This window comes from Oncorhynchus masou, chromosome 27 (assembly GCF_036934945.1).
Source record: "Oncorhynchus masou masou isolate Uvic2021 chromosome 27, UVic_Omas_1.1, whole genome shotgun sequence".
NCBI classification, from domain to species: domain Eukaryota; kingdom Metazoa; phylum Chordata; class Actinopteri; order Salmoniformes; family Salmonidae; genus Oncorhynchus; species Oncorhynchus masou.
The window spans coordinates 54,425,991-54,438,192 of NC_088238.1; the positions used below are offsets into that span (position 1 = coordinate 54,425,991).

The following is a 12,202-nucleotide window of genomic DNA, read 5'->3' on the forward strand; positions in this document are numbered from 1 at the left end:
AGTAAACTACACCTTCCCACTGCCCCGCCCCCTCTTAACGAGGGCGAGAGCCTCGTTAGCCGCATCCTGCAGCTCGGGCCACCCGGGACAAAATTCCTCGGGTAGGGGAGAAAAAAACCCGCATATGAAACAATCCACGGATGCTACTGCTACTGGTTCCATTTGATATCACCCTCCTTTTTATATTACGACCCACCTCTGTGATGTGTTGTGTTTGTGTCCGTGTCTGTGACCTCTCCTGGATGATATGTGTGCTAGTGTTGTGCTAGTGTTGTGCTAGTGGCGTGATCCACTTGTGCTCTCTGTCGTAACATCTCAGACACGACCCACTTACCTTTTGTCTCCTTAACTTGTGGTTGGCCTTCTATGTGTAGTGCCGTCTGTCTGTCTGTTCAACCTCATCGTTTTATTGGTTACTTTGGTACATGGTGGATGTTCCTCCGTTTAGCATGACTGTCCCATAGGTATTGTAGTTGACACACTGTACTGTGCTCATCTGGTGGGTTGTTAGATAAGTGGTTGCCCGAACACACACTTTTTACACACACACATACATACATCGTGCTCCCACCTCCCCCACACAGACAACCCCCCACTCTCACACATAACCCCCCACTCCTACACTCACCATGCTTCAATCCCTGGTCGCAGGCCTGTGCTGGTGGAGATCCCTCACTTCGCTGCCCTGAGGGGGAAGGAGAGGGAGCTGGTGATCTTACGCAGTGAGACAGGAGAGAGCTGGAAGGAGCACCACTGTGAACACACCGGGGAGGAACTTAACCAGATCCTCAACGGCATGGACGAGGGTGAGTGTGATGTCATCAGCGTGAGACAACACTTAGTGATCATCCTAATTAAAGGCCCATTGGCCCCTGCCTAAAGACATTGGAAACACAATCCATCCTGCCTACTTTACTTGGAGTATTCACTCATCTAAAATGTCTCTATAGGTGAAAGTGAAGATTTCAATATATAGCTTACACCAACCCAGTCGCTTGAGCAGCGATTACTCCAAGGAGGGAGTATTGCAACGGGGTCATAATCTGTACTATCAACCACCATCCCTTCTGTCCTCGTCTCCAGAACTGGACCCTGCAGAGGAGCTGGAGAAGAAGCGTATTTGCCGCATCATCACCAGGGACTTCCCCCAGTACTTTGCGGTGGTGTCCCGGGTCAAGCAGGACAGTAGCCTGATCGGTCCAGAGGGGGGCGTCCTGAGCAGCACGGTGATGCCTCAGGTCCAAGCTGTCTTCCCAGAGGGAGCCCTCACCAAGCGGATCAGAGTGGGACTCCAGGTAATAACAAACCCCTGGTGGGGAAAAGGTACTCACATGTCATACTGGAGTAAAAGTAAATAGATCTTAACATTTAATTACTCAAGTAAAAGTGAAAGTTACCCAGTAAAATACTACGTGAGTAAAAGTCTAAAAGTATCTGGTTTTAAATGTACTTAAGTACAGTGGTAGAAAATGTGCTTCATCGGCATACTTGAGTAAAAGTACAAAGTTAAAGTAATTGCTATACATCAAATTCCTTATATTATTAAGCAAACCAGACGGCACAATTTTCTTATTATTTTTTGATTTTGGATAGCCAGGGGCACACTCCAATACTCAGACATCATTTACATCCACAGGATTTGTGTTTCGTGAGTCCGCCAGATCAGAGGCAGAAGGGTTAACAAAGTGTTATATTGATACTGTTGGTACTTTTTAGGTGTCAGGGAAAATGTATGGAGTAAAACGTACATTATTTTCTTCAGGAATATAGTGGAGTAAAAGTAAAAGTTGTCAAAAATATAAATAGTAAAGTACAGATACCCAAAAAAACTACTTAAGTAGTACTTTAAAGTGTTTTTACTTAAGTACTTCACACCACTGTAACACACAACCTGACTTGCTTCTGACTGGTTTGATTACAAGAACTGGGTCCAAATATGATTTATTTTTATATTTGTATTACTTGAAACATTTGATTGAGCCTGCTTGGATTTGCAGAAGGGTGGAGTATGCATTTTTGGGACTATTTCATTGGTTGCACCAGACAAGCTCAGTCAAGCACGTCCTTGTTTTGGCCCCAAAGAAGATCCTACTGTCGGTTCCACTAATGTTAAACTACTACTAACACGGTAATCTGTCACCACCAGGCTCAGCCAATGAATGTGGACATGGTGAGGAAGCTCCTGGGAAACAAGGCGACATTCAGCCCCATCGTGACCCTGGAGCCCCGGAGGAGGAAATTCCATAAACCCATAACCATGACCATCCCCATCCCCAAGAGTAACACTGACCCCGTGGTCAATGGCTTCGGCGGGGACCAGCCCACCCTGCGCCTGCTCTGTAGTATCACAGGTTAGAGAGAGGGCAGATTAACCGCACACGTGCATATACAGTACCAGTCAAAAGTTTGGACACACCTACTCATTCAAGGGTTTTTCTTTATTTTTAATATTTTCTACATTGTAGGGCAATAGTGAAGACATCAAAACTATGACATAACATACAGTTGAAGTCAGATGTTTACATACACCTTACACACAGCCAAATACATTTGAACTCAGTTTCACAATTCCTGACATTTAATCCTAGTAACAATTCCCTGTTTTAGGTCAGGTATGATCACCACTTTATTGTAAGAATGTAAAATGTCAGAATAATAGTAGAGAGAATGATTTATTTTGAGCTTTATTTCTTTCATCACATTCCCAGTTGGTCAGAAGTTTACATTGCCTCAATTAGCATTGCCTTTAAATAGTTTAACTTGGGTCAAACGTTTTGGGCAGCCTTCCACAAGCTTCCCACAATACGTTGGGTGAATTAGTGTATGTAACTTGGTGTATGTAAACATCTGACCCACTGGAATTGTGATACAGTGAATTATAAGTGAAATAATCTGTCTGTAAACAATTGTTGGAAAAATGACTTGTGTTATGCACGAAGTAGATGTCCTAACCGACTTGCCAAAACTATAGTTTGTTAACCTCTTGGAACTCCCCATCCCGGATCCGGGATCGTGACTAAAGCCTCAGGCTCATTAGCATAACGCAACGTTAACGATTTCTGAAAATCGCAAATAAAATGAAAATAATGCGTCTGCTCTCAAGCTTAGCCTTTTCTTAACAACACTGTCATCTCAGATTTTCAAAATATGCTTTTGAACCATAGAAATTGACTAATTTGTGTAAGAGTATGCAAAGCTAGCATAGCATTTTGAGTAGCATTTAGCACGCAACATTTTCACAAAAACCAGATAACCAAATAAATAAAATCATTTACCTTTGAAGAGCTTCTGATGTTTTCAATGAGGAGACTCTCAGTTACATACCAAATGCGCAGTTTTTCCTGAAAGCGTCTGTGTGTAGGAGAAATCGTTCCGTTTTCTACATTGCGTCTGGCTACCGAAACGAACCGAAAATTCAGTCACCTACAACGTAAAACTTTTTCCGAATTAACTCCATAATATCGACCGAAACATGGCAAACGTTGTTTGGAATCAATCCTCAAAAGGTGTTTTTTCACATATCTCTTCATTGATATGCAGTTCGTGGAAGCTTGCTTTCCTCTCTGTATCCCATGGAAAAATACTGGCAGCTGCCTTTTGCGCACCAATTTCGGCGCAGGACACCGGGCGGACACCTGGTAAATGTGGTCTCTTATGGTCAATCTTCCAATGATCTGCCTACAAATACGTCACAATGCTGCAGACACCTTGGGGAAACGACAGAAAGGGCAGGCTCATTCCTCTCGCATTCACAGCCATATAAGGAGACAATGGAAAACAGAGCCTCAAAAATCCTGCTCATTTCCTGGATGCCGTCTCATCTTGGTTTTGCCTGAAGCTCACGTTCTAGGGCACGCACAGAAAATATCTTGGTAGTTCTGGACACGTCAGAGTGTTTTCTTTTGAAAGCTATCAATTATATGCATAGTCGAGCATCTTTTTGTGACAAAATATCTTGTTTAAAACGGGAACGTTTTTCATCCAAAAATGAAATAGCACCCCCAGAGCATCAACAGGTTAACAAGAAATTTGTGGAGTGGTTGAAAAATGAGTTTTAATGATTCCAACCTAAGTGTATGTAAACTTCCGACTTCAACTGTATATGGAATCATGTAGTAACCAAAAAAGTGTTCAACAAATTCAAATTATATTTTATATTTGAGACTCTTCAAAGTAACCAACCTTTGTCTTGATCACAGCTTTACACACTCTTGGCATTCTCTCAACCAGCTTCACATGAAATGCTTTTCCAACAGTCTTGAAGGAGTTCCCACATATCCTGAGCACTTGTTGGCGGTTTTTATTTCGCTCTGCGGTCCAAATCATCCCAAACCATCTCAATTGGGGTGAAGTCGGGGGATTATGATGGCCAGGTCATCTGATACAGCACTCCATCACTCTCCTTCTTGGTCAAATATCCCCTTACACAGCATTGTCCTGTTGAAAAACAAATTATAGTACCACTAAGCGCAAACCACATGCGACGGCTTTTTGCTGCAATGCTGTGGTAGCCATGCTGGTTATGTGTGCCTTGAATTCTAAATAAATCACAGACAGTGTCACGAGCAAAGCACCCCCACACCATCACACCTCCTCCTCCACATATGTGGAGATCATCCGTTCACCTCTTCTGTGTCTCACAAAGACATGGTGGTTGGAACCAAACATATCAAATTTGGACACATCAGAAGAAAGGACAGATTTCCACCGGTCTAATGTCCATTGCTCATGTTTTTTTGGTCCAAGCAAGTCTTTTCTTATTATTGATGTCCTTTAGTAGTGGTTTCTTTGCAGCAATTTGACCATGAATTCCTTATTCACGCAGTCTCCTCTGAACAGTTTATGCTGAGATGTGTCTGTTACTTGAACTCTGTGAAGAATTTATTTGGGCTGCAATCTGAGATTCAGTTAACTCTAATTAACTTATTCTCAGCAGCAGAGGTCATTCTGGGTCTTCCTTTCCTCCTCATGAGAGCCAGTTTCATCATATCACTTGATGGTTTTTGCAACTGCACTTCAGAAATTTCTTGAACATTTCCGGATTGATGGACCTTTATGTATCAAAGTAATGATGGACTGTCGTTTCTCTTTGCTTATTTGAGGCGTTCATGCCATAATATGGACTTGGTCTATTACCAAACAGAGCTATCTTCTGAATACCACCCCTACCTTGTCACAACACAACTGATTGTCTGAAATGCATTAAGAAGGAAAGAAATTCCACAAATTAACTTTTTAACAAGGCACACCTGTTAATTGAATCGCATTCCATGTGACTACCTCATGAAGCTGGTTGAGAGAATGCCAAGTGTGCAAAGCTGTCATCAAGGCAAAGGGTGGCTACTTTGAAGGATCTCAAATATAAAATATATTTAGTTTTTTTTACATTTTGTTGGTTGCTCCATGATTCCATATGTGTTATTTCATAGTTTTGATGTCTTCACTACTATTCTACAATGTACACTCACACACACACACACACACACACACACACACACACACACACACACACACACACACACACACACACACACACACACACACACACACACACACACACACACACAAACACGCACAGACTGTTGGCACACACAAACTATAATTTCTGTAGTTAACCTTTTAACATTCCTCAAATGTATTCTTCATCAAAGGTGGAACGACGCCAGCCCAATGGGAGGACATTACAGGAACCACTCCCCTAACGTTCATCAACGACTGTGTCTCCTTCACGACCAACGTGTCGGCCAGGTTCTGGCTGATAGACTGCCGGCAGGCGCAGGAGTCGGTCAGTTTCTCCACCTCAGTCTACAGGGAGACCATCTGCGTTCCCTACATGGCCAAGTTCGTTATCTTCGCAAAGACCCATGACCCCATAGAGGCACGGCTCCGCTGCTTCTGCATGACGGACGACAAGATGGACAAAACCTTGGAACAGCAGGAGAACTTCACTGAGGTGGCCAGAAGCAGAGATGTAGAGGTATGTGTCAAAGTAGAGGTGTTATAGTAGAGGTGTTATAGTAGAGGTGTTATAGTAGAGGTGTTATAGTAGAGGTGTTATAGTAGATGGAGGTGTTATAATAGAGGTGTTATAGTAGAGGTGCTATAGTAGAGGTGTTATAGTAGAGGGAGGTGTTATAATAGAGGTGTTATAGTAGAGGTGTTATAGTAGAGGTGTTATAGTAGAGGTGTTATAGTAGAGGTGTTATAGTAGAGGTGTTATAGTAGAGGTGTTAAAGTAGAGGTGTTAAAGTAGAGGTGTTATAGTAGAGGGAGGTGTTATAATAGAGATGTTATAGTAGAGGTGTTATAGTAGAGGTGTTATAGTAGAGGTGTTATAGTAGAGGTGTTATATTAGAGGTGTTATAGTAGAGGTGTTATAGTAGAGGTGTTATAGTAGAGGTGTTATAGTAGAGGTGTTATAGTAGAGGTGTTATATTAGAGGTGTTATAGTAGAGGTGTTATAGTAGAGGTGTTATAGTAGAGGTGTTATAGTAGAGGTGTTATAGTAGAGTTGTTATAGTAGAGGTGTTATAGTAGAGGTGTCAAAGTAGAGGTGTTATAGTAGAGGTGTTATAGTAGAGGTGTTATAGTAGAGGTGTTATAGTAGATGGAGGTGTTATAATAGAGGTGTTATAGTAGAGGTGCTATAGTAGAGGTGTTATAGTAGAGGGAGGTGTTATAATAGAGGTGTTATAATAGAGGTGTTATAGTAGAGGTGTTATAGTAGAGGTGTTATAGTAGAGGTGTTAAAGTAGAGGTGTTAAAGTAGAGGTGTTATAGTAGAGGGAGGTGTTATAATAGAGATGTTATAGTAGAGGTGTTATAGTAGAGGTGTTATAGTAGAGGTGTTATAGTAGAGGTGTTATAGTAGAGGGAGGTGTTATAGTAGAGGGAGGTGTTATAATAGAGATGTTATAGTAGAAGTGTTATAGTAGAGGTGTTATAGTAGAGGTGTTATAGTAGAGGTGTTATAGTAGAGATGTTATAGAAGAGGTGTTATAGTAGAGATGTTATAGTAGAGGTGTTATAGTAGAGGGAGGTGTTATATTAGAGGTGTTATATTAGAGGTGTTATATTAGAGGTGTTATAGTAGAGGTGTTATAGTAGAGGTGTTATAGTAGAGGTGTTATAGTAGAGGTGTTATAGTAGAGGTGTTATAGTAGAGATGTTATAGTAGAGGTGTTATAGTAGAGGTGTTATAGTAGAGGTGTTATAGTAGAGGTGTTATAGTAGAGGTGTTATAGTAGAGGTGTTATAGTAGAGGTGTTATAGTAGAGGTGTTATAGTAGAGGTGTTATAGTAGAGGTGTTATAGTAGAGGTGTTATAGTAGAGATGTTATTGTAGAGGTTTTTTTTCAGTTGTGAAATATCAGTAAAGTGTGATCTCTTCGTAGGTCTTGCTGTTGATGACTAGCAGGCGACGATTTGGTATTTTTCTATACTCAGCTAGGATTCATGTCTGTTGATTCCTTTCCTCAGGTCCTAGAGGGCAAACCCATTTATGCAGACTGCTTCGGCAACCTGGTCCCTCTCACCAAGAGTGGCCAGCACCATCTCTTCAGCTTCTTTGCTTTCAAAGAGAACAGGCTGGCACTCTTCATCAAGGTTAACGTTACTCTACCATCTTTCAACACTCATCCATATAATTTACTTCATTACAAACTAGTCATTTATCGTATACTGTATGTTGATTGGTTGACTGACTGACGATAAGGATGTCGATGATTCCACAGATCCGAGACAACACTCAGGATCCGTGTGGGCGTCTGTCCTTTATGAAAGAACCCCGGTCTTATAGAAGTCTGGCCCACAATGCTATATGCAACCTGAATATCACACTACCATCCTACTCAAAGGTGAGAACACCTTAACGCTTCGTCCCCCTGAACACACAGCTTAGGATACACCTCAGACCAGGAGTTGTTCCTGACCATGTGACCCGGACAGGAACAAGTCTGAGTGCTGTATAGCACACCGACAGTTACCATTACATGCCTGAGTGTTCAGAATTCCTTACTAAATGTTAAAGGACAGATTCACCCATTTTTGAATGTTATAATGTTTTTGTGCATCTGTCTTTGAGCGATGTTCTATCGATTCTCGGTGCCATTTCATGTTTTCATGTGTATCTGTAATTGTTGCCGTTCAAGCAGGCATCATTTCGACCAGTATGACGTAGCACTGCGATAAAGTCGCTCTCACTGCACTGGAAGGTAATAGGATTACGACTTTTAGATTGTGAAAATGTCTATCAAACATGTCAGATTTCACCACTGGCCAATGTCATATCTTCTCTCGAATGAGCCATTGATCATATTTTTGCGATATCCCTACCTCGAGAAATGTGTAATTTAACAGAGTCCCGGTCCACCACATTTCTCCTATTTTTCAGCCTCTTCAGTCCAGGGTGCATTGAATTTTGCCGCTACCAACATTATTATAACGACAAAATGAAACATTTGTTCACAAAAAGTATTGTTCCCACATATTAATGTTTTTTTTAACAATATCAATTATAGGAATTAGTGGTTTTGGTTTAATTTTTCCTTTATGTTAAAAAGATTGATTAACTTCAAGAATTACTGAGTATTCCAGTACCTAACTAGCATCTCCCACAGGTACATTCTACAGGTGTGTTGTTTGCATACTAACATGCAAAATATGCATATGTGACAGGCAATGACAGTTCTCATAGCATGTTATCTTCCTTTAAATTGGTGTTATATTGGGGTCATAACCTGTGACCAAATCTGTTATTCTGTCTGTCTGTATGATTAAAATCATTACTACACCTGTTAACACTAGTACCGCTGGGCCTGGAGGGACCCCCTTCAAGCTAACATTCTAACAGTGCAATTCATATATTTAAATATCTATAGCAAAAATAATAATTTGGTTGTTTTTACGAAGGCCTTGGTTAACATTAGAATACGACTTGTATTTTATTTTAAATAACACAAATTTCATCGTCATTAGTTTCTGTTGCTGTATGTAAAAAACACAAAAACACAAACATGTTCAATTTTATTCATGGGAGTGCTTTTCTTACAACTATGAAAGCTTATTTTTATATCGACAAAATAAACTAAAATACCCCAACCACCAAGAAGCACAGTCAAATGATGAAAACTTCAGTAGCCTAAACATCATTATAAGAGCCAAGTAGCCTTGATAAACAGTGAAACTCGGCCCAAGGCAATAATAGCATTATAATGAATATACTGTATGTCGATATGACAGCAGTCAAAAATAGTCTATTATTGTAAGCTTCTGGTTGTGTGCATCTTCACACAATGGCATAAATTGGATTTAATTTAGCTGTTATCCCTTGTCCTAACAGTTGACACAATTGTTGTAACTTTCACTTGCTTGACACACTTTGACGTACCTTTGTTTGGTTGTAGTGCGTAATAGTATCCTGTTTTCTCCTGATTGTGTCCTTGTCAGATGTGTGCGTACTGGTAGCAAAGTCAGGTGCAGGAGAGCAGAGATTTGGGAACAGGCGCACACTTTATCAGGTGTGCAGGGAACAAGACAAAACAAATGGATACATGAAAAATGGATCGGCGATGGCTAGAAAGACGGTGACGTCGACCACCGAACGCCACCCGAACAAGGAGAGGAGCCGACTTCGGAGGAAGTCATGACAGTGTTGTTGTTTTGTCATTCTTCTGCACCATTGTGGTATACAACTGCTGTGCAGGTGCCTTATTTTGAGCAAAGGGACAGGGCTCCGGACTCACTTTGTTCATGGTGCCGGCCAGACTTGCTTTCTTTGCAAGCAACTTGTTCGCCAATGACAAGTGAAGTGAATAAATTGTCCATGGTGACATTGCTCCCCCTGCCAACATAATGTTCCACAAGCCTCATCAACACATTCTCAGACACTCGTGCCTGCTGCCTCGTGTGGTTATTTTCCAAGAGATTGAAAGGCGTTCAGCATGTACAATTCCGCACGCTCTCACTGTGCCGCCTACTCCAAGTAGGCCAGGCGGCACGCTCTCACTGTGCCGCCTACTCCAAGTAGGCCAGGGTAACTGATAAGACGGCTTTGATTTGGGGAACTGATATAAGGTACATACCATTTTAGGCCTATAATTAGAATGGATAAATGTGTCTCACCACCTGGATTCGGTTTTATGTACCAACATTTCAAATAGTGTTTTTTACATTGGATAAAAGTAGAGACTCAGAGCTACAAAATGTTATATCATACACTGCATTTGAGGAACAATGGGAAAGTACTTCTGCTTTAAAAGTTGATCAACTTGTAACCTCACTTTTGAGAAAATGGCCTTTGAATGTTTTGGTATCTAGTTAGGAGCTCTTCTTTGTCTACACCCATTCAGCATCGTCCCCACCCTCTTTAAGATTCAGCCCCACCCATCTCGTTTCGGGGTGCACACTTGACGCTCTGGCCAATGACTTGTTTACCTCTGGATAACATGAAAGCAGCCTAATCAACCCTGGTGGCAACAATTTCATTATGCTCTTTTGCAGACAAAGGTCATATTCAACGAGTGTTGTACAAACGTCACGTAACGTTAGCTAACGAGCCAGCTTTGAGGCAATTGTCGGGGGGATTGTCAGGTGGGCACTGCACTTTCAACTGTTGGAAGAAGGGGGGAAACCATTCCATTTAATGACATGCCCTCCTAAAACTGGTTCTAACTCTTGTTTATGATAATAAGATTCTAACAACGACAGTGTGTTATATAGACTTATTTAGGAAAGTCAAGGACGAAGGGGGGCATGAGCAGTAAAAATGACTGTTTCAGCGGTTTTAGTGTTAACTGCGATTTATTAACTAACTACAAGCAACCAGCAGTACTATATGTAAGTACTGGTAGTTGTCCTATAGTGTAGCATGAATCCCTTCTCCTTTAATACTGATATTTTATGTTTACAACATTGATTGGCCACCTACCTTCAAAGCTGTCACTATGGTAACTTTGCTTTGCCCACTCTCTTTTTTCTCTATCTGTCTAACTATCTAACAATCTATCTACCTTTCTTTCTTTCTGCTTCTTGCACCCCAAAGGAATCTGATTCAGACCAAGAGGCTGAGGAAGAGGTAACATTGTGCCTCTCTCCCCATTTCTCCCCCGCTAACGAGTGTTCATTTTGTAATGTTCTTTACATGCTCTTTTCAGGCTAGAAGCTTGTCACTAGACGTCCACTTCTTTGTCTGCCATTTAGCTCTTATATTAGGTATTAGAAAGGGCCATGTATTTATATATATATATATATATATATATATATATATATATATATATATATATATATATATTTAGTATATGGCTCTCTGTGTTCCATGTTGTTACTGATCAATCATTGTGCTTGTTTTGTATTAGAGCATCCATCTTTAGATATTAGTAGCAGTTCAATGTCCAATTATACTACTTATTTCCTTCGTGTAGCAAATGTGTACAAAATCTTGCCTAGATTTTTCTTACACAATGATTTAAATTATATTCATAGTGCAATTTTGTATTCCTCTATACAGATCAGCAGGACGCTCGAGAAATGTAAGTAATATACCATTCTTTGATAACTCCTTTAACATAAAAAAATGTCTCAGCTATACTAAAACTTTTATAGACATGCCATTTAACTTTTAACTGTTATAAAATGGCTGCATTACTCAAACATTATGACTAGAACATTTCTTTGATAAGTGCATTATAACCCTGCGATAGATTTAGACATTGCTAATGATGTTATGCTAGCTGACCTTTGTAGAGAACAGTACAGAATGGTTAACCAGAGCTAATGCATAAACGTTGAGCTTCATATGACCCTTGTTTGCAAACGCTGTAGCACATGTCCTTTAAGTTCTACATGTTTTGTCTTTGTCACAAAAACAAAACAACACAAACTTTCACTCCACCGCACCTCAGCCAAGGTTATGTCAACAACTTCATCGGGCATGAACTTCATCCATTTCTCATGTCACACACCGCTGCACCAGTGTCTTCATGCTGACTCCCTCCTCTCTGCCATTTTGAATTTGGGACACATGGAGAGAGAGAGAGTTCAAACAAACTGTAATTCTTAACTTGGTGATGTTTATGTGACAACAGAATAGTACCCCCATAGTAATTCCAGTACCCTAATGGCAAAGCAAACAGTCGTCTAGCTTTCCCAGCCCTCCAGATCCCATCCTTCATTCCCTACCCATATGTTGATCATAGTTTCCCTT

General features: G+C 40.8%; 1 protein-coding gene across 1 annotated transcript in view; it reads left to right on the forward strand.

Moving 5' to 3' along the window:
• LOC135516424 (ankyrin-2-like) overlaps positions 1 to 12,202 on the forward strand; it is a 152,212-nt gene that overhangs the window by 109,537 nt on the left and 30,473 nt on the right. Inside the window, exons 30-38 of the mRNA XM_064940725.1 lie at positions 3 to 101; positions 652 to 806; positions 1,084 to 1,295; positions 2,147 to 2,351; positions 5,652 to 5,977; positions 7,480 to 7,605; positions 7,734 to 7,856; positions 11,042 to 11,074; positions 11,507 to 11,528. Of these exons, the coding sequence (XP_064796797.1) occupies positions 3 to 101; positions 652 to 806; positions 1,084 to 1,295; positions 2,147 to 2,351; positions 5,652 to 5,977; positions 7,480 to 7,605; positions 7,734 to 7,856; positions 11,042 to 11,074; positions 11,507 to 11,528 (1,301 nt within the window). The remainder of the gene's footprint in view (positions 1 to 2; positions 102 to 651; positions 807 to 1,083; positions 1,296 to 2,146; positions 2,352 to 5,651; positions 5,978 to 7,479; positions 7,606 to 7,733; positions 7,857 to 11,041; positions 11,075 to 11,506; positions 11,529 to 12,202) is intronic.